The following is a 25,961-nucleotide window of genomic DNA, read 5'->3' as shown; positions in this document are numbered from 1 at the left end:
TGCCTGAGACTTCTCTGGGGAGGGAAAAAAGAAGAGTGCTTTTGAACTTGGCATGCCTGCAGAATCCCAGCGTGGTGGGGCTTGCAAGGGACCTCCAGAGGTCATCCAGGCCAACCCCCTGCTGAAGCAGGGCAGCCACAGCAGCTTGCCCTGGATCACAGTGGCCAGGTGGGTTTGGAATCTCTTCTGAGAAGGAGACTCCACAATCTCTCTGGGCAGCCTGGGACAGGGCTCTGGCACCCTCAAACCCAAGAGCTTTCTCTTCCTGTTCAGATGGAGCCTCCTGAGTTCCAGTTTGTGGCCATTGCCCCTTGTCCTGTGATGGGGCACCACTGAAGACAGCCCAGCCCCATCCTCTTGACCCCATTCTTTAGCTCATGCTGAGCATTGGTGAGACCCCAGGGCTCTCAGCCTTTCCTCTTCACAGTGATGCTCTTCTGTGCCACTCAGAATCTTCAGAGCCTGCCCTGGACTCTTCCCAGAGAGAGTTGTTAGCTATTGGAATGTGCTGCCCAGGGAGGTGGTGGAGTCCCCATCCCTGGAGGTGTTCAAGAGGGGTTTGGATGTGGCACTTGGTGCCATGGTTTAGTTAGCCATGAGGTGTTGGGTGATAGGTTGGACTTGATGATCCCTGAGGTCTTTTCCAACCTTATTGATTCTGTGATTCTAACCTGCTTCTGAGAACTCTGCTGGCTGAGGCTGAGCAGGGTTGGGAACATCTGGTCAGGAAGGCAGATCCAAGGAATTCTGCCCAGTTATCCTGCCCCACAGCTGGAGGCTGCTGCAGCTAGAGCAGGGTGTGTGATCAGAGGCCAAGGTTTTCCAGACATTAATAAGCTGCCTCTTTTGTTCTGTTGTTCAGAAGTTTCTGGACAGCTGATGATAGAAATTGCCTGTCCCAAGCAGACACATTCTTCACGTTGCTCTTGTTCTAAGGGTCTGGAAAATGAGCAGATCCCACCCCAGCTTTGGGGTTTATGCCATTGGACACAAAAAGCTGAGCCCAGGCTGGCTTTAGATGCAGAAATAGGAATTCCTGTCAGCTCCACTGACTCAGATGTTGGAGTTAAATGGCAGGCTGCTGGTTTTTCCATCTTCCCAGCCTCCTTTCTTCTGCATCAGGAAAATGCTTGGTTTCTAAGCTGATTTATACCTACCACATAACACTGCAATTTGCATAATCACTGAGCATGGCCAAGGGACACAGAATCATAGAGTGGTGGGGGCTGGAGGGGACCTGTGCAGATCATCCAAACCACCCCCACTCCTAAAGCAGGGGCAGCTAAAGCAGGGGCAGCCACAGCAGGATTAGAATGGAATAGAATGGGATGGGATGGGATGGGATGGGATGGAATGGAATGGAATGGAATGGAATGGGATGGAATGGAATGGAATGGAATGGAATGGAATGGAATGGAATGGAATAGAATAGAATAGAATAGAATAGACCAGACCAGACCAGATTGGAAGAGACCTTCAAGATCATCAAGTCCAACCTATCATCCAACACCACCCAACCAACTAAACCATGCAACCAAGCACCCTGTCAAGTCCCCTCCTGAACACCTATCACAATTCCAGATGGGTTTGGAATCTCTCCAGACAAGGAAACTCCCCAACCTCTCCAGGCAGCCTGCTCCAGGACTCCAGCACCCTCACACCAAGGCAGGTTCTCCTCATGTTGGATGGAACCTCCTGCATCCTGGTTCATGCCTGTTATTCCTTGTTCTGTTGCTGGGCAGCACTAAAAAGAGTCTGCCCCCTTCCTCTTGCCTTCCACCCTTGAACTCTTGATCAGTATTGAGAAGATCCCCTCTCACCTTAACCTTCTTCATCCTGCTGGCCACTGTTTTCTTCATGCCCCACCAGGAAACCATTGAGTTTCTTGGCCACAAGGGCAGGTTGCTGTCTCATGGGTGACCTGTTCCCCAGCTCTCCCAGGTCCTTCTCTGTGGAGCTGCTCCCCAGCAGGTCACCTCTCACCTGTACTGGTGCAGGGAGTTGTTCCTCCCCAGGGGCAGGACCTTACACTTGCCCTTGTGGAACTTCATGAGGTTCTTCTCCTGAGTTCTCCAGCCTGCCCAGCTCTTGCTGCATGTCACCACAGCCTCATGGTGTGTTTCCACTCCTCCCAGCTTGGCACCAGCAGCAAGTACTGGAGTGGGACTTGCTATTTCCAGGCTGTGTGCATCTCTCTGGGTGTTCTAGCTGATGAGAGTTGCTTTCTGCCAACGCAACCCAGAGCTCCACTTGTCCTTTCATCACTAAGCCACCATTAGGATCCCTTCTGCCCTCCACCAAACACTAAATCTGTAGAGACTGCATCAAACAGGAGCTGGGATTTTGGGGTTCTTTTTTTTGGGGGGGAGGGGGAGGAGGGTCTTTCTCTTCTAGCCAACAGGGAACTGGCATCAGAGTGGTGTGCTCCTTGGAGGTGTTTGTGTGGGGTTTTTTACTGTGGCTTCTTTTCTCCCTCCTAGCATTTAGTTTGCAGGCTGGACAGGAGCAGGACTCTAACCCTGGCTGCTTTTCCCACGCCTATTTATGTGGGATTTTGTTCCTGGAGAAAGTGGATTCCTCAGGCACTGAGCTATTGTGTGAGGCTGTGTGCTGTACCCACAGCTCCTGGGCTGAATGGGAAGCTGAATGGCAGTAAGGGGAGCTCTCTGCTGCCTCACTATAGCCATGGCAGCCCCAAACTGCAAGCTGTCAGGTGGTTGTCATGCTAATGCTGTCCTCAGCAGCTAACCATTCATCTCTGCTCGCTGCATCTGGGTTTGTCTCTGAAACAAGTGATAGCTATGAAGGAAAATACAAGTCTAGGACTGTTGTGGTGGAAATAATCATCATCAAGCTTTCAGGGAGCTCCTGGAGAGAGTCCAGAGAGGGCTACAAAGATGTGAAGGGGCTTGGAGCTTCTCTGTGAGAAGGAAAAGTTGAAAGCCTGGAGAAGAGCAGCCCCAGAGGGGATCTGCTCAGTGCTCAGCAAGAGCTAAAGGGCAGAGGGTGAGAGGATGGGGCCAGACTCTTCTCAGTGGTGCCAGGCAACAGACACAAGCTGGAACCCAGGAGGTTCCATCTGAACAGGAAGAGAAAATTCTTTGTTGTGAGGGTGCTGAAGGCCTGGAACAGGCTGCCCAGAGACATTGTGGAGTTTCCTGGAGAGATTCTAAACCCATCTGGCTAGAGAAGGGCAACAAAGTGCTGAGGGGTTTGGAGCACAGCCCTGTGAGGAGAGGCTGAGGGAGCTGGGGTTGCTTAGCCTGGAGAGGAGGAGGCTCAGGGGAGACCTTATTGCTCTCTACAACTACTTGAAGGGAGGTTGTAGCCAGGAGGGGGTTGGTCTCTTCTCCCAGGCACCCAGCACCAGAACAAGAGGACACAGTCTCAAGCTGTGCCAGGGGAGGTTTAGGCTGGAGGTGAGAAGAAAGTTCTTCCCAGAGAGAGTTGTTAGCCATTGGGATGTGCTGCCCAGGGAGGTGGTGGAGTCCCCATCCCTGGAGGTGTTTAAGAAGAGCCTGGATGAGGCACTTGGTGCCATGGTTTAGTTGATTAGATGTTGTTGGGTGAGAGGTTGGACTCGATGGTCTCAAAGGTCTCTTCCAACCTGGTTAATTCTCTTCTACTCTGTTGTGACGCTGAGCAGGCTGCTGTGGGTGCCCTGCTTTAGGAGTGGGGTCGGTCTGGATGATCTGCAGAGGTCCCTTCCAGCTCCCACCATGCTGGGACTCTGTGATCCTCTGAGTGCACTTAATGCAACTTCAGAGAATCTGTGTGAGCTCCTGTGTCTCTTTAAGCTTGACTTGGGAAGTCTTGTCATGACATAAACCCAACCTGCTTAGCAGTGAGGCATTCTGGTCACGGTGCCAATAGGACTGCAGTAGGTTCCTGGAGCTGCCACACAGCTTAAGCTGTGGCTCAGATTCCATTTACCACATGAGCTGTTGTGTATCTGAGATGATTTTACCCAGGGTAACTGTGAGATAGGGAACCTCAGTCCCCAAACCAGTAGGTAAATAGGTAAGAATTTGTTCTTTGTTCATTCCAGGCTGATCCTTTAAACTGTAGTAAATGGATGGCCTGGACCAAGGCCAGAGAAGGGCCATGAGGATGAGCAGAGGGCTGGAGCACCACTCCTGTGAGGACAGACTGAAGGAGTTGGGGCTGTTCAGTCTGCAGAAGAGAAGGCTCCCAGGTGACCTCATTGTGGCCTTCCAGGATCTGAAGGGGGCTACAGGAAGGCTGGGGAGGGACTGCTCAGGATCTCAGGGAGTGATAGGACTAGGGGGAATGGAATGAAGCTGGAGGTGGGGAGATTCAGGCTGGAGGGGAGGAGGAAGTTCTTCCCCATGAGAGTGGTGAAGCCCTGGAATGGGTTGTCCAGGGAGGTGGTTGAGGCCCCAGCCCTGGAGGTGTTTAAGGCCAGGCTGGCTGAGGCTGTGGCCAGGCTGATCTAGTGTGGGGTGTCCCTGCCCATGGCAGGGGGGTTGGAACTAGCTGATCCTTGTGGCCCCTTCCAACCCTGACTGATTCTATGATTCTAAGTCCTCTATCATGCCAAGTCTCAGGAATGAGAGGTTTCCCTTAGTTTGCCAGCTCATGGCAGTGCTTAAAAGTTGGGGGTTTTGTTTTGTTTTGTTTTGTTTTTTTCTCCCCTTATTTCTTTATTCTCCCCTTTGGAAGGGAGAAGCTGGGAGCAGGGGGAAAAAAAAGCCCCAAACCCCACGTCCTGTGTGGTCCTGTGAGAGAGAAGAATTCACTGTTAGCCATGCCATGCAAGGAGTGTTGGCTGGGACAATTCAGCATTGACAGGGAATGTGGAAAATGGAATTAAAAGGCTTCCACTGCAAAAGTGATACACATGAAAGATCTCCTTTATTGAATGCAGATTCCTTGGAGATGGGATTCAGCCTGTGCAGAGCCAGCATTCAGAGCTGCCCTACTGGAAGCAGTGTGTCATGTTTGCACTGGCTTCCCTCTGCCACATTTCTCTTCACCAAGAGATGCTAAAGGCATCTCTTCTGGGTGAATGTGTGCCCACATCCCCCAGCCCCCAGACTGAGTGTTAAATTGAAACAGTCAGTGCTGCCTTTAATGACTCCAGAGCCTCTAATGACTCCAGCCCCGGGGGCCTTCAGCTATGCCTGCACTGTAACCCTGCAGCTCTCAGATGAGAAGGGATCAGGATGTTTGCACTAGGGAAGGAGCTAAGTGATGGCTTCAGTCGAAAATGGAAATGCTTTAACGTTTTTAAAAGGTTTCTCATTCTGAAAACCATCTTTGTGCCTTTAACTTGGGTCTCAAAGCTGTTGTTTCCTCCCCCCCCCCATTGGTTTGGATTGCTGTTATCAGAGGGTGCTAGAGCCTTGCACTCTCAAGGTTATGTTCATCTGAAGCCTTGCTCCTGGGTAGCCAGCTTCTGCAAATATAGATCCAATGAGGGTGGTGAGGCCCTCACCCAGGTTGCCCCAGGAGGTGGGAGCTGCCCCATGCCTGGAGCCATCCCAGGTCAGGTTGTTCAGTGCCCTGAGCAACCTGCTCTTCACAGAATCACCAAGGTTGGAAGAGACCTCAAAGACCATCGAGTCCAGCCTGTCACCATCGACCTCATGGCTACTAAACCATGGCACCCAGTGCCACATCCAATCCCCTCTTGAACACCTCCAGGGATGGGGACTCCACCACCTCCCTGGGCAGCACATTCCAATGGCCAACAACTCTCTGGGAAGAACTTTCTCCTCCCCCCAAGTCTAAACTTCCCCTGGCACAGCTTGAGACTGTGTCCTCTTGTTCTGGTGCTGGTTGCTTGAGAGAAGAGACCAACCCCCTCTTGGCTACAATCTCCCTTCAGGTAGTTGTAGAGAGCAAGAAGGTCTCCCCTGAGCCTCCTCTTCTCCAGGCTAAGCAACCCCAGCTCCCTCAGCCTCTCCTCACAGGGCTGTGCTCCAGACCCCTCCCCAGCCTCCTTGCCCTTCTCTGGACACCTTCAAGTCCTTGTTGCAGATGTCCTTGCTGACTGCAGGGGGCTTGGCTTAGATGACCTTTAAAGGTCTTTCCAACCCAAACCGGGCTGCCATTCTGTGGGCACATTGTCCCCTTGAGTCTGAGGGGAGAAGCTCGTCCTTGGCTGCAGCTTTGCAGCGCTCTGGGTGGTTGTTCAATGTGGCAGTGCTGCGCTCTGCTGCTCAGAGCACGGATAGCACAGAAGTTCCTCCTGAAGCGCAGGTCAGGAGGGAAATCCAGAGCTGGAGGGCAGCATTTATTCTTCTTTTGTACCTCCTAAGTGAAGCTCCCGCAGTATAACGAGCAGATAGTTCTATTTAACCCGAGACTGATCAGCCCTGGGCACCTGGAGCAGATGCAATCACTGCTTCATTTTAAATCTATGCAGATACCTTCAGCAGCTCTGAAAAACGCCTTGAAGTGACACAAACATCCTGTGTGCAGGTGCTTGGTACCTCATTAGCCTCCACTACATGAATGAATGGGAAGTGATAATGTGAAGAACTTGGCGAGTGGCTTGAATTTCTATGGCGTTGCCACGGTACCTCTGCCGGCTTGGGATGGAGGTTGTGTCTCCATCAATCACTGTAAGAGTTCTTCCATTCAGGAGTGCCCCACTTCAGGGTGAATCATCCTCCTCCTGCCCAGGTACATCTGAATCCTTTCAGGGTTAGTGCTTGAACAGCTAAAGGCTGCAGATTTGGGGCTTTTCATTTAAAGCAGCTTGGACATAGAATCATAGAATGGTTTAGATTGGAAGGGCTCTCCAAAGGGGTCACCTAGTTCAATCCCCCTGCAGTCAGCAGGGGCATCCTCCCCTGGAGCAGGCTGCTCAGAGCCTTGTCAAGCCTGACCTTGAATATCTCCAGCAGTGGGATCTCAACTACCTCCCTGGGCAATCTGTTGCAGTATCCCACCAGCCTCATGGTGCAGAACTTGTTCCTAAAGATCTAAATTTCCTCTGATTTCAAACCATTGCCTCTTGTCCTCTCCCTGCAGGCCTTTGCAAACAGTCCCTCTGCAGCCTTCTTGTAGTCCCCTTCAGGTACTGGCAGGCTGCTATTAAGTCTGCTTGGAGGCTACTCTTCTCTAGGCTGATCAACCACAGCTCCCTCAGCCTGTGCTGTTAGGAAGGTGCTCCAGCCTTTAGTGAAGGCTTCATTGCTTTATTTATTGTGGAGAGCCAGGACAGTTGTTACAACACATAAAATAAGAGTAGTAAGAGCCTTCCTTCCCTGGAGTAGCTTGCTGTGGAGTAGGAAGCTGAGGTGAACCATATTTGTGCTTTCACACAGTCATAGAATCAATAAGGTTGGCAAAGACCTCAGAGATCATCAAGTCCAACCTGTCACCCAACACCTCATGGCTACTAAACCATGGCGCCAAGTGCCACATCCAATCCCTTTTTGAACACCTCCAGGGATGGGGACTCCATCACCTCCCTGGGCAGCACATTCCAATGGCTAACAACTCTCTCAGTGAAGAACTTTCTCCTCACCTCCAGCCTAAACTTCCCCTGGTGCAGCTTGAGACTGACTCTTGAGCAGTGCTGGGGAAAAGCAGGATGGTGCTAATGCAGCCATCATCTTCTGCAGGGGATTTTTGTAGGACAGATTCTTTTCAATGTTGCAAAGCAAGCTCTGCAATGAAGCTGATGCTGAGCCAGCTTTATGTAGCTAGTTGGTACCCGGGGTTTGGAGGAGCTGTTGATGTCCTTGTGCATAAACACCCACTTCAGCTCTCTACAGCTCTCTGAGAGGAGCTTGGAGTGAGGTGGGGGTTGGTCTTTTTCTTCCTCCTATCAAGCCATAGGGCAAGAGGAAATAGAATTAACCAGGTTGGAAAAGACCTTCAAGATCATTGAGTCTAAGCTATCACCCAACACCACCTAATCAACTAAACCATGGCTCCAAGCACCCCATCCAGGCTCTTCCTAAACACCTCCAGGGATGGTGACTCCACCACCTCCCTGGGCAGCACATCCCAATGGCCAATCTCTCTTTCTGGGAAGAACTTCTTCCTAACATCCAGCTTAAACTTCCTCTGGCACAGCTTGAGACTGTGTCCTCTTGTTCTGGTGCTGCTTGCCTGGGAGAAGAGAGCAACCCCCTCCTGGCTACAACCTCCCATCAAATAGTTGTAGAGAGCAAGAAGGTCTCCCCTGAGCCTCCTCTTCTCCAGGCTAAGCAACCCCAGCTCCCTCAGCCTCTCCTCACAGGGCTGTGCTCCAGACCCCTCCCCAGCCTCATTGCCCTTCTCTGGACATGTTCCAGCAACTCAACATCTTTCCTAAGCAGAGGGGCCTAGAACTGGACACAGTAACCTCAAGCTGTCTCAGGGGAGGTTTAGATTGGAGATTAGGAGCAATTTCTTCCCTGCAAGAGTGGTCAGGCACTGGAAGAGGCTGTCCAGGGAGGTGGTGGAGTCATCATCCCTGCAGATAGAGACATGGCACTTTGGGACATGGTTTAGTGGCCATGGTGGTGTTGGGTTGATGGTTGATCATCTTTAGAGCTTTTCCAACCCAGAGGAAGCTGTGATTGAGCTATCAAACAGCGCAGAGAGGCTTCTGCAGTTCATCCTCTCACTCAAGTGCAGCAGACTCTTACCACAGGGTAATGACTTTTATTGAAACAACATTTCAGTTTCCTGCTGTTCTCCAGTGCAGAATTAAAATTCCACCAAAGCTTTGGGCTTTTGGAAAGCTCTGGGGGGTATGTCATGGTCGGGGCTTTTTTCTCCCCCCCCCTTCCCTCCTTCCTTTTTTCTTCTCCAAGAAAACTGAGAGGAAATGCAGATGATGTAAAGGAAAGAGTGTCATGGAAACCAACCAGCATTCTGAATCAGCTCTGCCACTTTTAGAAACCAGGGCATGTGTTGAAAGAAACCAGAGCAATCTGGTTCCTCCAAGCTGGGTTTGGTGAAAGACTGATGGAGGGAAGGTGCATGAATGTTCCTGCCTCTCTAATAGTTCTCCTTGCTTTGTGTTCATCTTGGACTAAGGATGGATCTCTGCCTTCAGAAATCCCATGAGAGCTCAGTAGCCTGGGGACACTCTGCCCAGTCTGAGCCTTGTGTTGTAACTATTCCTGGTCCCTACTCAGGAGTTTGAGAGGGACTTTGTGGAAAACCAGTTTACCAGTCATGGTCCTGGGTGGGATTCCAGGGTGTCTTCTCTTCTTGTGCATTATGGCAGCCTTAAAGTACCTGAGGGCAGCCTTTCAGTACCTGAAAGGGGGCTACAAGAAAGCCAGGAAGGGGCTTTTGACAAGGATGCTAGTGCTAGAATGAGGGGGAATGGATAGAAGCTTGAGGAGGGCAGATTTAGACTGGAGGTTAGGAAGAAATGCTTTCCAGTGGGGGTGGGGAGACACTGGAACAGGCTGCCCAGGGAGGCTGTGGATGCTCTCTCCCTGGAGGTGTTCAGGGCCAGGCTGGATGAGGCCTTGAGCAACCTGGGCTGGTGGAACCTGTGGCAGGAGAGTTGGAACTGGATGATCTTGAAGGTGCCTTCCAACTCAACCCATTCTGTGAGCCATTGACTCCCAGAGTAAGCCTGTGGCAGCAGGAGGGGGGCTGCGCGTTTCGCGTTGGTTCGATGCTCTCCCCTCTCGAGGCTGCCGGGGTGGAAGCTTTATCACATCGTGTTCACTGGGCTGTTTTCTTCCAGTTCAGGTGTATTTTCAGATTGTGTTACCTTGCTGGATGTGAGGCAGGCAGGTTGACATGTTTTCTGATAAATGCAATGAGACTTTGCAGGAGCAAATCCTTTCCTATTATGCGCTGGAATCGCTGGATATGAATTATTTATGGCTCAGGTTTTTGTGTGCTGGAGAGCACAAAGCTGAGGTTTTCCAGATCATGTCTATAAATATGAGGACCAACATTTTCAAGCTTAGATGTTTCAAGCTAGACACTGATCTGTGTGAGCTCTTGGATTCCCAGGGAGCTCACCAGCAGCACTTGAGAGCTGCAGAAATGAGGGAGATGCTTCAGGTGTCCTCCTGATACCCACCGAGCAGGTGGTTGTGGTGATTTATACATGGAGTGAGCATCCAGTGAGGGGTGGGACAGACAGGCACATGTTGTCCCCAAATCCCTTAGAGCATCCCATTTCAGTGGGCTCTCTCTGCCTCATGGTTGATGTGGTGCTGATGGAATTGTTTTGGTTGGAAAAAACTCTTTAAGAGCATTGAGTCCACCCACTCTCTAGCTCTGCCAAGGCTGGTGCTAAGCCATGTCCCTCAATACCACATCTCTGCCTCTTTGAAACCCTTCCAGGGATGGGGATTCAACCACCTCCCTAGGCAGCCTGTTCCAGGGTTTGAGAACCCTTTCAGTGAAAGAAGTTTCTTCTAATGTCCAACCTAAACCTTCCCTGGTGCAACTTGAGGCCACTTCCTCCCTTTCTATCACTTATTCCTTGGGAGAAGAGACCAACCCCCACTTCACTCCAACCTTCTTTCAGATGTGGTGCAGAGGGACATGATTTAGTGGTGACCTGGCAGTGCTGGGTTAACAGTTGGGCTTGATGATCTGGAAGGTCTCTTCCAACCAAAGCAGTTCTATGATTCTGGGAAGTCTGTTATAAAATACTGAAGCTCTCAAGTAGTCTCCCAGCTGCTGCTACTGCAAGTGCAGTGCTGAGTGGGCTTTTGGTAGGAGAACATCTTAGCTGAGAGCAAGTTGGTGGTATGGTGTTGCTCAAAAACCTTCTAATGATAGAATAGAATAGAATGAACCAGGTTGGAAGAGACCTTTGAGATCATTGAGTCCAGCCTGTCACCCAACACCATCTAATCAACTAAACCATAGCACCAAGCACCCCATCCAGTCTCTTCCTAAACACCTCCAGGGATGGTGACTCCACCACCTCCCTGGGTTATCTGCAAGAGCACTGAGGATCCTGATAAACTCAATCAACTGCCTCCTGGCTTGGGCCCTAATTTGTTTACCAAGTTCTGGGCTGCAGCAGATTGATGCAGCAGTGACATGAAGCTGTGAAAATCGGCCTCCAGCATTTGCATAAAGTGATTTGCTCTGCAGCTCGGAGGCTTCCAGTGAACTGCGCCGCGGAGAGAGCGAGAGCGGGGAAGTGAGAAGCCCCTGCCCGTGCTAGAGAGTTACTTTTCAGATGTAGATCACCCAAGTGTTTCAAAATAGTTGTTAAAATTCAGTTCCTGTGACACAAAGCACAAAAGATGACCACTCTCATTGGTGCTTTGAGAGGAGGGGGAAGCTCGGGTGGCCTTTTGCTCGCGTGGCCTTTTGCTCGCCAGGTTTTGGGTCAAGCCAGGTCCAAATCGGTGGTGAATCAAGTTTGCTTTTGTGTAGCTGTGACTCTTTGGTTTGCATGGAAAGCAGCTGCTGGTTTGTTTTCATAGACTCATAGAATTATTTTGGTTGGAAGAGACCTCTAGGATCATTGAGTCCAAGCATCAACCCATGGCTATTAAACCATGTCCCGAAGTGCCATGGCCACTCGTTTCTTGAACGCCTCCAGGGATGGGGACTCCACTACCTCCCTGATCCACTGCTTTACACTTGGGTGTCATATGGAGTCTAAAATGGCAGTTAGTCTCCTTTTCATCTCTTCTTTAAGTGTTACCTGCTGTTAGCTGCTCATACTAAGGATTTTAACTTGCACCAGGTCACCATCCTGCCATTTTTCTCAGCTGTGATGCTCATGGGAGTTTGTTCTTCTGCAGCAGAGTCCAAAGAGCTCAGACCTGACTGAAAAAAAAGACCCAAGCTAATGACTCCATTGTGGTCCATTTAAATGGACCCCTGGGACAGGCAGCTCTCCCTTTCCAGCAGGGTTTGGCCAGAGCTCAACCAGGAGGAAGGGCATAACACAACTTTTTTGTCTTCCAAGAGAGAGATGCTGGCATTTAAGTCTCCTGGAGGTGTGAGTTTTGCCTACGCTGCTTTGAGTCAGACCTAAGGTAGTCTCCACCCACTGCTGCAAACTGGCTTGAAGCCCACGTTTTTCTGTCAGATTCCTTTAGCCATTCTTATATCCCACTGCTGATGGAGGAGAAAAATTTCTCTTTCTTCCTGCAGAAACTCTGCTCCTGAGAAAATCTGAGGTGAGCACATCCAACTTTGCCTAAAAGCAGCTTCTGTTTATTCCTGCCATTAGTTATGTTCTGGTGTAAGAGGCCTGCAGGGTTTAGTAAATTGTGGTCCTCTTAATGTTGAAATGCACAAGGAGCTTCTCAAGTGACTTCTTACCTCCTAAAGTGATTGTGTACTTGGGAACAGGCAGGCAGCCAAGGATGGGTTTATTTGAGGGTGTAAATGTTGTCCTTGTTTGTCTCCAGCCAGTGGGCATGTGTGTTCTGCGGGGCTGTGGGACAGTGGAGTCAACAGCTGCGGGAGAGTGAGCGTCCTGGCTTTGGATTTCTTCAGTAACGTTGAAAGGAGGGAGCTGGCTCCTAAGAGCTGCAGCATCACTTTTCCAAGGGCAGTGCTCGGGGTTTGGGTGCAGGGAACCATCAGCCAGGCTGGAGAGGTCAGCTGAGGAGAACCTCATGAGGTTCATTAAAGCCAAGCGCAAGGTTCTGCCCCTGGGTTGGGGCAAAGCTCGAGATCAGTGCGGGCTGGGGGATGATGAGACTGAGAGCAGCCCTGCAGGGAGGACGTGGGGGGTGCTGGTGGGGGAGAAGCTGGACATGAGCCAGCAATGGGCACTTGTGGCCAAGGGGGCCGCAGTGTTGGTACTAATGGGGATCAGGGAACTCATCTCTTCATTTCTGTCACTAGATGAAGGATTTGATGTGCTACTTCTTTGTTCCAGACCTGTAAGAGGAGGAGTACTGAGGTGCTTTTCTTCCTCTTGCTGGAGCATTCACTCCTTTGGCCATTAGTCATGTTTGATGGTGCAGAAAAAAGCTCATTCAGCTGCTCTCACCCACAGCGCTAATGAGCCATCTCTGGCCCACATCAGGACCACATTTCTCTCCTTTCCTGTGAAGTGTGTGCTGATCTTCCCGTTTGATCACTGCTGCCTCCATGAAAGCCTCACCTAAAAGCCATCAGTCCCCTGGTGCTCAGGGTCTGGTACAGCCCAGCAAGAGGAAAACATGGTGCAGAGTGTCCTAGGGTCCCTTGTGATGGTGGCAGCTCAGAGTTCATGAAGCAGCATCTGGAGGAAGGAAAGGATGGGAAAAGCATGGCAGAACGAATGAAAAGAGAGAGTTGGGAGCTGTGGCCTCACCACAGTAAATGAATTTTAGTGATTAAGGAATTTTAATGTGTTCATGCACTTAGCCCAGCAGCTTCAAACCTCTTTTTTAAGCAGCTCACCTCCCACATTCCAACAGCTCTGTCATTAACTTGATTTTCCAGTGTGTGAGCTATCCAGCTTCTCCCAGTTCCTCTGCCTCAATCTATGGGCACAGATGTTTGGAAAAAGAGGCTTCCTGCCTCTGAAAAATCTCTTGTTTAGGAACTAGGAGTCATGAGTAAAATGCTGGGGCTCTGGCTGTTGTTATGGAGAATTAGCAAAGCCCTGCAACATGGCTTATGAAGCCATCGCTGGAGGTGTTCAGGAGGAGACTTGACAGGGTGCTTGGTTGCATGGTTTAGTTGATTAGGTGGTGTTGGATGATAGGCTGGACACGATGATCTTGAAGGTCTCTTCCAACCTGGTTTATTCTATATTCTATAACCACAGAATCACAGGGCTTGGAAGGGACCTCTGAAAAATCATTGACTCCAACCCCCTTGGGCAGAGCAGGACCACTTAAAGCAGGTCACACAGGAACACATCCAGGTGAGTTCAGGGATAGAGACTCCGCCACCTCTCTGGGCAGCCCGGTCCAGTGCTCTGCCAGCCTCAAAGTAAAGGCAGTTAAAAAGACAGAAGGACTTCTAGCACATAATGAGACTTCAGCTGGGTTGCCACAAACGTGTCTCAGGAGTTCTTTTCCCTTCCTTCTCTTTTCTGCAGGCAAGAGGTGCAGATATCCCTGACATCCCCGGGGAGCTGGCGCTCCGGACCTGCGGCAGCACAGCCAGTATGAAAGTCAAGAATGTGAAAAAGTAAGAGCTGAGTCCTTGGGTTTCTGTTTTCACCTCTCTTTGCTGGGCTGCTGGTTTTCATACCCTGGGCTTTTAGCTGTTGAGCTGTAATACAGCTGGGGAATTCAGCAGTCATTTTGGATGGGGTCTTCATCAGAGCCACCAAAATCGACGGGCAGGAAGGGCATTACAGCTAATGTTGTCTAACACTGGGGGCCTTGGGAGGGTTTGTGGTTCTCTCTGGCCACAGCAGCAAAGCTTCTTAAGAGTTTTGAACCTGACTCTTGCTTGCTGTATTGTTACATTTTTGTCATTTCTTCCTGAAACTGCTCAATTGAAAAACCCAAACAGGATCATATATATGTAAACCCCCTAAATAAAAGCCTATGCAATGTCTAAATGAGATCATTTTCCCTGTCTCCCTATGCTCTGGGAAGCGAAACCAGGACAAGTGGGTGGCCTAGATATATATATATATATATATTCTTTATCTGATATTTTTTTCTCCTTTCTTTTCTTATTGCACATTCTGCTCTGTACCTCTTCATTTGAATGGTTTTTTGAGGTCTTTTTGCAGTATTTTTCTTTCTTAGGGGTATTTTTTCCTTCCCCCTTCTCCCAGGTTATCTTTTTCCTTGGGCTCACTCGTAGCTTTCTCTCTCTCTCTTTCATTCTCTCCCAGAGAATGTAAACCAACTTATTATGCTTGCAGCTAAGGTTTCAAACCTCCAGCCTGCAAAGGGGATCAAAAGTAATCAATATAACTTGACTTATCTCAGCTGAGAGTGCTGACTGGAAGCCCAGAACGCCCAGATATTGATCAGCCCGAGCGTTCAGATCACCTCTCCTTAGCGCTGGGAAGCTGGAAGGGAAATGGCTCTTTGTTCTAGTGCTGAGCAGCCAGATGCTGCATCTCACTTCCCACTTCTATTCCCGTGGGAAGAGAGAGTTAGATAATGACAATCTCATTGGCTCACCACCAGAAATATCTATAGGAGTCTATAATAGCTTCAGCAGAAGCAAGAGCATGTTGCAGAGCCAGAGGATCTCCCCGTCAGCCATCGCTGTAGCCGGAGACACTTGGGGGAATAATTATGCCTCACTTTTGACTTGCCCAAAGGCAGAAAAGGATAAATAGCATTTGTTCTGCACCCTCAGATACCTCAACCCGGGACTGATGGGCTGTGATGCCTTTCACAGGTAAAGTTCTCCTTTGCTACGTGTCTCGTGTAAGGCTGTTTATTTGCACCGCAGAGCCGTGCTTGTCCCCGCAGCGTCGCGTAAAGATGTGGGCTTGGTGTTGATGGAATGCCACTCAGCTCGGAGGATGTGATGAGAAAAGCCACTTGGTGGTTTTGTTTTCCTCTTTTTTTTTTTTTTCTCTCCTTTCCTCAGTTCCTTTCTCCTCTGTTGGTTTTATTTTGGTGCATCACATCGACAAATCCCTCTGTTCCCTTGGCTTTAGGATTGGTCTCAGTAACTGCGTTCTGTCTCCGCGCTTGGCGCCGGGCGCAGCGGAGGTGAGGAGCACCTCCCTTACCCTGTGTTTTTTGATGTGCCTCAGGTTATCCTTTACCAAGGGGCATTTCCCGAAGATGGCTGAATGTGCACATTTCCATTATGAGAACGTGGACTTTGGCAACATCCAGGTGAGTTGCTGATGTCTCTTCCTATCGCCCTGTCCTGGCCGCCAACTGACCTGCTGGGGGGAAGGCGCAGAGGTTGCTCCACTGAGGGAGCTCATTGATAAGCAGTTAGAGCAACAGGGTCTTGTTGGAATCACTTCTGTGTCCTCAACCATGTGGCCAACACTTTGAGGTTGGAGATGATCTAATTTCTGCTGAGTTTGGTGATGTTCTCAGACTGCATCGAGCACTCCTTACTGAGCCGCTGGTGGTAACTGCCTGCATGCCTCTGGTTTGGATGTGTGTGGCATTAAAGAACAGTGCACATTGCTTTGCTTAAATGTAAATCATTCCAATTTATCTGTTCCCTTCATGTTACCTGTCTGATATTCTGTGTCATCAGGATGCAGGAATCTGCTAGTCAGCCTGACTTGCATTTCCACAAGTGTTCAAGCTTCTTTCTTTTGTGATGCATCAGAAGCAGCAAGCAGGGAGGGCTGAGAGCTTGGAATTGCTGCTTGGGTCCTCGTAAGCAGAGCACATCATGTTCTGTGCTTAGAGAGGCAGGAATGCCTCCAGCATTTGCCACCAGCCTTCTAGCCTCCAAAAGAAAAAGAGGTTACAACCTTTTCATTTGTAAAACATTTCCTGTAATACAGAGTGAATTATTTACAGCCCTTCCCGCTTCCCTGCTCCACAGTTCTGCAAAGCAGAATTGGGCAGCCTTTCCCCCCCCCCCCCCCCACACTTCTTGTTCCTGTAAAATTCAGACTGAGGAGGAGTTTGGGTCCTTTTCACAGGGTTTTCAAGGCTCATAGCCACTCAGTGCCTCTAAGTAGGTCCATTCTGGAGGGCACAGGACGTGTGCGCCTTGGCAGGCACGCACGAAACCAAAGCGAACTGGAGCGAGGTTTAGGAGGACACCAGTGCAAAGAGCTCACATTTTGCAGCACCTAAGAGCAAGCAGGAGCAGCCCTCAAGTCTTTTGAAGCAGGAGTGTGCTGCTTTGTTTCCACTTTCTGTGCATGGGAGCATGTGTGACTAATCTCTGCCCCCTGGTTTTTTTGCCTCCTGGTTTGGCGCCGCTGATTTTTTCAGCCTCTTTTTGGAGAGGAGTTTTCTGCCAAGCAGGTGTTGGAGCAGGTTTCTGTACACACAATGATGGGGTGGGTTTTTTTTTGGCCTCATGTAGGCCTCTTGAGTTTTTCCTTTCCACCCTTCAAAGGTGTTCAGCACAATGTACAAGCTGCAGAGAGTCCAACCTTTGCCTTTAAAGCATGTTGATGACAAATAACTTGATCATTTAGGGGGTTGATTCTTTGGAGTGTTTTAAGGATGGCAGGGCACACTTCTAGGGTTGACATCCTGGGATTGTGTTGTGTCTGTGTCTTTGAGAGGGAGAAGTAAACTCAGACCATCTTTTCTGTGCAGATTTCCTTCATGGTGTTCTGCAGAGAAACCTGAAGCCTGTTCTGATGGGAAGCTTTCCTCAAGCAGGAGCTGGGTGCTGTCTAGCACTTGTGGCGGCATGACTGCACCTGCAGCTTTCCCTGCTCCTGCTTGGCTACCCTCTGTGTTGTGGGCTCCATCACTAGCAGGTCACCAACTGCTGTCACCAGAGGAGTGGTCTGTCTGCAAATGACAATAGGGAAAGGGTATGGCCCAGGAATAAAAAGTAATATTGGTTGTTCAGCCCCTGAGGTGTTTTCTGTCACAGTGTCTGTGTGGGGATGGCAGGAAGAGAACTTGTGGAGGATGACAGCATGAGAGGGTCTGTCACAATACTGTGATTCTCTGTGTGCTGGGGGAGTTAATTCTACCTCTGCAAAACCTTGGCTGCTTAACTGAAGCAAAGCATGTGGGTTAAGGGCCTGGGGAACAGGTCTGGTGAGGAGCAGCTGAGGGAAGATCTTTTGGCTCTCTACAACTCCCTGAAAGGTGGTTGGAGCCAGGTGGGGTTTGGCCTCTTCTCTAAAGGGATGGGACAAGAGGAAATGGCCTCAGGTTGCACCAGGGGAGTTTTAAGTTGGATATTAGAAGAAGCTTCCTCCCTGCAAGGGCTCTCAAGCACTGGAAGAGGCTGCCCAGGGAGGTGTCTGAATCCCTGTCCCTGGAGGTGTTGCAAAGAGGCAGAGATGTGGTGCTGAGGGACATGGTTTGGCACCAGCCTTGGCAGAGTTAGAGAATGATTGGACTGGATGATCTTGAAGGTTTATTCCAACCAAAATGATTGTGCTTAAATAAAGTGAGCCAGGTCCTAAGCACCAGCTTTGTGCCCCTTGTCCCCTCCTTTTACATAGCAAGATTGCTGTAGATGTGGTGCTGAGGAACATGGTTTAGTGGTGACCTGGAAGTGCTGGGTTAACAGCTGGGCTTGATGGTCCCTGAATGTGCTGCCCAGGGAGGTGGTGGAGTCCCCATCCCTGGAGGTGTTCAAGAGGGGATTGGATGTGGCACTTGGGTCCATGGTTTAGTAGCCATGAGGTGTTGGGTGACAGGTTGGACTTGATGATCTTTGAGGTCTTTTCCAACCTTATTGACTCTATGACTCTATGATCTCAAAGCTCTCTTCTAACCAAAACGATTCTGTGATAGATCCCACCCCCAGACACAAACCTCTGAGGACCAAAGGTGCACTGCAGAAGGGCAGGGCAGTATTTCCTTAGCAGAAGGCCAGCATTAAAGGGAAAAGAAATTACAGTATGAATAACATCAGCAGCATTAGTTTATAGACTTAAAAATAGGCTCCTCTAGGGCTCATGCATTGCAGTCAAGCAGCATTCATTGGTGGCTCCTTTGTGATAAGAGGGTAGACAGGAGAAAAGCAGCAGGCTGAAGTGACTTGTAAATGACAGCTTGGCACTTAATAGCTCATTCCCACCTTGCAGCTGAGGGGTGGTGGGTGGAAACTCCTTTCAAACTCAACTGCACTGTTAAAAATGTGCCTGGTTAGGAACACAGCATTACCCTGCTGTGTCAGGAATTGTGTAACACTGTCTATTAACAGCCTGGCCAAGTTTCAGATTGTTTTGTAACGTTGATGTCACTTAGAATATGCTCTGGTGGTGCAACTGGTATTAATATCTTGGCATTTCACCTCATGAGATCGTTTTAAATTGACTTCCTGAGGTGTAGCAAAAAGGATTTGCTCTCCAGCCCTCTGCTAACACATCCAGGTGCATTTCTGCTTTCCCTGTTCAGAGATACTCTGCTGTAGAATCACTAAGGTTGGAAAAGACCTCTAGGCCTTGTGCACAAGCCCTATGAGGAGAGGCTGAGGGAGCTGGGATTGTTTAGCCTGGAGAAGAGGAGGCTCAGGAGAGACCTCATTGCTCTCTACAACTACCTGAAGGGAGGTTGTAGCCAGGAGGGGGTTGGTCACTTCTCTCCTTCAAGGCAACCAGCACCAGAACAAGAGGACACAGTCTCAAGCTGTGCCAGGGGAAGTTTAGGCTGGAGGTGAGGAGAAAGTTCTTCCCAGAGAGAGTTGTTAGCCATTGGGATGTGCTGCCCAGGGAGGTGGTGGAGTCCCCATCCCTGGAGGTGTTCAAGAGGGGATTGGATGTGGCACGTGGTGCCATGGTTTAGTGATGAAGTCTGTGGACAGCTTGGACTTGATGATCTTTGAGGTCTCTTCCAACCTTGGTGATTCTGTGATTGTCAAGTCCAACCATCAACCCAACACCACCAGGGCTGCTAAACCATGTCCCAAAGTGCCATGGCCACCATCTCCCTGGGCAGCCTACCCACTGCCTGACCACTTCATCTTCACCTTATCTGCATCAGCAAGAAGTTGCTGTTTTACCAGGCAAAGGTGGTTAATGTCAACACTGTCAAAGGTTTGAGGTTGCATCATTCTGACCCTGGGAAGCCTGTTGGTGACCCTGCCTTAGCAGAGGGCTTGGACAGGATGGCCTCCAGAGGCCCCTTCCAACCCTCACATTGCTGGGATTCTGTGAAAAGAAGAGGTAAAACAGAGTGAAGAAATGCTCTCTGGTTGGGTAGATTTTAGTTTTGGAGTATGAAGAGCTCCACAATTCCCAGCTAATGTTTTTTGCTCCCTGAGTAAAACCTCATGGCTGAAGGAGAGAAAGGGCTGTCATGAACATTCATATCACCTCAAGAATCTTGCATCTGACCCAACCTGGCATTGAGTGCACCCTCAGCAAGTTTGCTGATGACACCAAGCTGTGTGGTGCAGCAGACACGCTGGAGGGAAGGGAGGCCATCCAGAGGGACCTGGACAGGCTGGAGAGGTGGGCACAAGCCAACCTCAGGAGGTTCAACAAGACCAAGTGCAGGGTCCTGCAGCTGGGTGGAGGCAATCCCAGGCACAAATCCAGGCTGGGCAGGGACTGGCTGGAAAGTAGCCCTGAGGAGAGAGACTTGGGGGTGCTGGGGGACAAAAAGCTCAACAGGAGTTCTCAATGTGCACTTGCAGCCTGCAAAGCCAATCAGAGCCTGGGCTGCAGCAGGAGAAGTGTGGCCAGCAGGGCAAGGGAGGTGATTCTCCCCCTCTGCTCAGCTCTGGGGAGACCCCACCTGGAGTACTGCCTCCAGTTCTGGAGCCCCTATTACAGGAGGGATGTGGAGGTGCTGGAAGGTGTCCAGAGCAGGGCCAGGAGGATGAGCAGAGGGCTGGAGCTGCTCTGCTGTGAGGACAGACTGAAGGAGGTGGGGCTGTTCAGGCTGGAGAAGAGAAGGCTCTGAGGTGACCTCATTGTGGCCTTCCAGGATCTGAAGGGGGCTACAGGAAGGCTGGGGAAGGACTTCTCAGGATCTCAGGGAGTGATAGGACTAGGGGGAATGGAATGAAGCTGGAGGTGGGGAGATTCAGGCTGGAGGTGAGGAGGAAGTTCTTCCCCATGAGAGTGGTGAAGCCCTGGAATGTGTTGTCCAGGGAGGTGGTCGAGGCCCCGTCCCTGGGGTTGTTTAAGAGCAGGCTGGATGAGGCTGTGGCCAGGCTGATCTAGTGTGGGGTGTCCCTGCCCATGGCAGGGGGGTTGGAACTAGCTGATCCTTGTGGTCCCTTCCAACCCTGAATGAAACTATGAAACCTCACCCCTTCCAACAGCCCCATCTCTGTGCTATTGACTTCTAAAAATAAACCCCTGTTGGAGCAGGACTGGATTATGGTGCATGGAAGATCCTCTCCTTATCTGTTAAGCTTTGACTCTGCAAGTGGTAGGAGCCTGCTATCAGTGGGAAAGGAAGTATTTGAACCAGAATCGCTTCCTCCTCTGGAATTCCAGCTGCCAGGGATTCCTGAGGAGCTCAGCAGCATTGTTTGCTGTTGCAGTGCCTTTGGCAAGCTGCAGCCTTCCAGCCCAGATGATGGTGGCTGTGCTTTGCCCCTGGAATTGTGTTTTCCTGCTGGGTCTTCAGAGTTAGAGGCACTGCAAAGAGCAGGTCAGTTCTTCTTGTGCCCCTCCTGTCAGCACAGCCTGTTGAGATGATTTTTTTGGGGTCATCTTTGTCTACTTTGCCTTTTTTCTGTAGTTTAATAATAATCTAGGGAAGGGGTTGGAGAGGGAAAAGTGTCTCTGATAATTATACAGCAATCTTTGTGCTGAGATGAATTGCAAAGGAATACAAATTCCTAGAGCCATGCAGTGGTTTGGGTTGGAAGGGACCTTAGAGATCATCTGCTGCAACTCCCCTGCCATGGGCCAGGGACACCTCCCACTAGACCAGGTTGCTCATGGCCCCATCCAGTTTGGCCTTAAACTCCTCCAGGGAGGTGTTCCTCCTGGGCAGCTTGTTTCAGTGTCTCACCACCCTCACTGTGAAGAATTCCTAAATGGGGAAGGCTGACCAGATGCCCTCCTCTGCAGTTAACTGGGACAGTTTGAGGCGTGGGACAGTTTGAAGTGTTTCTGCCCCAGCTTAGAGCTGTTCTGTGCACAGATCCCCTGGAAAAAGGGCTGGAGGAGTGCTCCCTGCTCTCTGTCCACGTGAAGCTGGCTAGCTGAGCTCCAGCCTCCTCCCAGCACTGCCTTTAAGCCAAACCTGCTCGCTGTTTGGTGTAGGAGGGCACTTTTGTTCCTCCAGCTCTTCTGTGGCCATGGTGATGTTCAGTGTCTTGGCAGTCGTGAGCAGCTACAGGCTGCAATGTCTTCATTTATCCCACTCATTTGCAAAGTGCTTCAGGAGAGAGAAAGTCTTGACTTTGAAAAGAAAATGAAACACCCCCAGGCCCTTTCAAGAGATGGAAACACAGAGCAGAAGTCACCAGAACTGGCCTGCATGGTGCTGGGGGCTGGTGCTGTGAAGAGAGCTTTGCTGGGTCTTGCTTTGTCTTTGTGTGATGACAGCTGTGTTGCATGTCAAGTGGTGCAGCTTCATTGCCTTCCAGCTCTGGATGATAATAATCTCCCCCCAGAATGATGCCCAGATTCTTACATGCTGTATTCCCCTTCTTTAGACTGAGACCTTCCCCTCTCACTGCTTATCTTTTCACACAGTCCTAGCGTTGTGGGCATTGGAAGGGACCTCTGGAGATCATCCAATCCTTTAGCTCTTGCTGAGCCTTGATCAGATCCTCTCTCAGGCTGCTCTTCTCCAGGCTCAACAGCCCCAGGGCTCTCAGCCTTTCCTCCTCACAGAGATGCTCCAGGCCCCTCAGCATCTTCATGGTGCTCCATGGGACTCTCTCCAGTAGTTCCCTGTCTTCCTTGAACTGGGAGCCCAGAACTGGACCCAGGACTCCAGATGTGTCCTCACTAGGTCAGAATTAGAGGGGCAGGGGAACCTCTCTTGACCTGCTGGCCACACTCTTCTTTGTGCCCCCCCAGGTGACCACTGGCCTTCTTGGCCATGAGGGCACATTGCTGGCTCATGGGCACCTCATTGTCCTCCAGCACTCTCAGGTCCTTCTCCACAGAGCTCCCCTGTGTTGCTGCAGGAGGTTATTCCTCTCCAGGGGCAGGACCTTACACTTGCCCTGATTGAACTTCATGAGGTGTCTCTCTGCCCAGCTTCCCAGCCTGTCCAGGGCTTGCTCTGTGTCTTCTTGACTAGGGGGAGGTGTTTCAAAGGCAGCCAGAGGGACGTGGGTCTATCACAGCGACGATGTTCATCGTGTAGGTGGAAACTGCTTCTATTAACTTAATAATTCCAGCCACAACTCCCTGAAACTTGGCACAGTTTCCTGCCAAGTTCAACAGCTTTTGAAAATGTGGAGTCTCCAGGCCAAGCTCCTCGGTGCCAAGACATTAGGAAACTATTTGAGTCAGTTCACCTCAGTTTTTGGAGTCTTCTGTTTCCCTGCCTTGCATCCAACTTGCCACTAAGTCCTCAGAAAAATTCTTGCCTGGATCAAGCTCACACCTGTGAAATTCCAGCTTGCTTGGTGTTCTGCCAGTGAAATGGGGAGAAGTCCAGCCATGGGTTTTATAGTGGAAGGTTGACTTCAGGGATGGAGAGGATCTCTCCCCATGAGCTCCGCTCTTGCTGCTGCATTTACTACTTGTTTTATTACAGTTGTTGCTGTAGAGAGGGCTGAGAGGGCTTACTGGGCTTGCAGCTTTGATGGGCAGCTCTCAAGGAAACTGTGTGCTGGCAGGTGGCTGACAGGATGTGATTTGGAAAGCTAAGCAAGTCCTTCTGCAGACCTCATGGCCATCATTTGGCTGAAGGTGTTTGTGATTGAGTGGAAAGGATGTGCTCAGAGGAGCACCATTGAGAGTATTTGGAGGTGTAGCACTGAAAGGGATGGGGACAGCTTCAGGCTGCTTTGGGTGATGATTGATTCACAGAATGTTTTGGGTTGAAAAGGAGCTTGAAGGTCATCCAGTTCCAACCCTCCTGCCATGGAGCCCAGGCTGCTCAAGGCCTCATCCAACCTGGCCTTGAACACCTCCAGGGAGAGAGCATCCACAAGCTCCCTGGGCAACCTGTTCCAGTGTCTCCCCACCCTCACTGGAAAGCATTTCTTCCTAATCTCCAGTCTCAATCTGCCCTCCTCCAGCTTCAGCCCATTCCCTCTTGTCCTACCAGCCCTTGTCAGAGAGCAAAATCCCTGTGCCAGCGTGGATGAGAGGCCTTGAACACAAGCCCTATGAGGAGAGGCTGAGGGAGCTGGGATTGTTTAGCCTGGAGAAGAGGAGGCTCAGGGGTGACCTGGTTGCCCTCTACAACTACCTGAAGGGTGGTTGTAGCCAGGAAGGGGTTGGTCTCTTCTCCCAGGCAACCAGCACCAGAACAAGAGGACACAGTCTCAAGCTGCGCCAGGGGAGGTTCAGACTCGAGGTGAGGAGGAAGTTCTTCACCGAGCGAGTCGTTCATCATTGGAGCGGGTTGCCCAGGGAGGTGGTGGAGTCATCGACCCTGGAGGCGTTCAAGGGGAGATTGGACGTGGCACTTGGTGCCATGGTCTGGTCATGGGGTCTGTGTTGATAGGTTGGACTCGATGATCCTCGAGGTCCTTTCCAACCTAAGCGATACTGTGAGACTGTGAATGCCCGGCGATGGGTTTCTTCTGTTACTCAAGAGCTGAGGACTTGGGAACCAGAATGGGTTTGAGGAAACCTGGGCACACTTGGCTCCTCCTTGTGACTGGGCAAAGGGCATTCACCTCCTGCAGGAATCCAGCTTGGTTTTTCTTGCCTGAAAACCGGAGCAAAGCTCCCTGTGGCTTTTTCCTCTGGCTTGCTGCGTGGTGGCTGTTTATAGGCTGAGCAAATCTTGGAAGTGCCTTTTCCTAAGCCCAGCTGTTAACTTTGGCATTGACCTCCTGCTGTGTGCCACCCCCATAAATCACCTCTAGCAGCATGTCACAGGAAAGTATAAAAATTGCTTTAATTAGTAACTGGAACAGACTTGTGTTGGAAAGGTTTTTTTTTCTTCCTGGAGGTTTAATGACCTGCAAAAGAAGGGGGGAAAAAAAAAAGAGAGACCTACAAGATGTATTGGAGGGGTAATTAAAAGATATTAAACATGTGAAAGGAAGCTGTGGGCTCCAGGAAAATAATCCCAGTTTCAGAGGTGTGAGAGAGGATTAAACCCCTCAGGGATCAGTCCTGGCACCCGTCTCGTTCAACATCTCTGTGGGTGCCATGGACAGTGGCACTGAGTGCAGCCTCAGCAGGTTTGCTGATGACACCAAGCTGTGTGGTGCAGCAGACAGCTGGAGGGAAGGGATCCATCCAGAGGGACCTGGACAGGCTGGAGAGGTGGGCACAAGCCAACCTCAGGAGGTTCAATAGGAGCAAGTGCAGGGTCCTGCAGCTGGGTGGAGGCAATCCCAGGCACAAATCCAGGCTGGGCAGGGACTGGCTGGAAAGTAGCCCTGAGGAGAGAGACTTGGGGGTGCTGGTGGACGAGAAGCTCACCAGGAGCTCTCAGTGTGCACCTGCAGCCCAGAAAGCCAACCAGAGCCTGGGCTGCAGCAGGAGAAGTGTGGCCAGCAGGGCAAGGGAGGTGATTCTCCTCCTCTGCTCAGCTCTGGGGAGACCCCACCTGGAGTACTGCCTCCAGTTCTGGAGCCCCTATGACAAGAGGGATGTGGAGGTGCTGGAAGGTGTCCAGAGAAGGGCCAAGAGGATGAGTAGAGGGCTGGAGCTGCTCTGCTGTGAGGACAGACTGAAGGAGTTGGGGCTGTTCAGTCTGGAGAAGAGAAGGCTCCGAGGTGACCTCATTGTGGCCTTCCAGTATCTGAAGGGGGCTGCAAGAAGGCTGGGGAGGGACTGCTCAGGATCTCAGGTAGTGCTAGGACTAGGGGGAATGGAATGAAGCTGGAGGTGGGGAGATTGAGGCTGGAGGTGAGGAGGAAGTTGTTCCCCATGAGAGTGGTGAAGCCCTGGAATGGGTTGTCCAGGGAGGTGGTTGAGGCCCCATCCCTGGGGGTGTTTAAGGCCAGGCTGGCTGAGGCTGTGGCCAGGCTGATCTAGTGTGGGGTGTCCCTGCCCATGGCAGTGGGGTTGGAAGTAGCTGATCCTTGTGGTCCCTTCCAACCCTCACTGATACTATGATACTATGGCATTAAGTGATGCTGGTAGCAGGAATGGGGCTAAAACACCCCAGAACAGTGCCCTTGGCTCTCCCAGCGTGCCAGGCTGCTGTGCTTTTAACAACCAGCAACCCCCAGGTTGATCCCATCCCTGAGATTTACAGGAACAGGGATGTGTTTTTCCTCTCCAGTGGAGGTTTGTCATGGCAGTGGATGTATGAGCTGCTAAAGCAAACATCCCTGGGAGCACTGACATTTTGTGTGGACTGGAGCTGCCTGCAGAAAGGGAGGTTTGTTTAGCTCCTGCCCGTCTGCCAGGGCTCAGGGCCTTGCTGACGGTTGGCAGCTCCAGGGTAGCA

General features: G+C 50.8%; 1 protein-coding gene across 6 annotated transcripts in view; it reads left to right on the top strand.

Annotated features, from left to right (window-relative positions):
• The window catches only part of ARHGAP32 (Rho GTPase activating protein 32), a 305,874-nt gene that overhangs the window by 136,241 nt on the left and 143,672 nt on the right, over positions 1 to 25,961 (top strand). For 4 of the 6 annotated variants that reach the window (XM_068160008.1, XM_068160017.1, XM_068160010.1 and 1 more), the window contains exons 3-5: positions 13,958 to 14,049; positions 15,187 to 15,228; positions 15,593 to 15,677. In XM_068160008.1, coding sequence (XP_068016109.1) covers positions 13,958 to 14,049; positions 15,187 to 15,228; positions 15,593 to 15,677 — 219 coding nt within the window. Of the gene's footprint in view, positions 1 to 11,964; positions 12,093 to 13,957; positions 14,050 to 15,186; positions 15,229 to 15,592; positions 15,678 to 25,961 lie in introns of those variants that run through there. The other 2 variants (XM_068160013.1, XM_068160012.1) reach the window with 2 other exon arrangements.

The sequence above is a fragment of the Melanerpes formicivorus genome, unplaced genomic scaffold (assembly GCF_026170545.1).
Source record: "Melanerpes formicivorus ecotype bairdi unplaced genomic scaffold, bMelFor1.0.p_v2 SCAF_47, whole genome shotgun sequence".
Lineage (NCBI taxonomy): Eukaryota > Metazoa > Chordata > Aves > Piciformes > Picidae > Melanerpes > Melanerpes formicivorus.
Note: the sequence above shows the minus strand (reverse complement) of the source record. Positions and strands in the feature narration are given on the sequence as shown.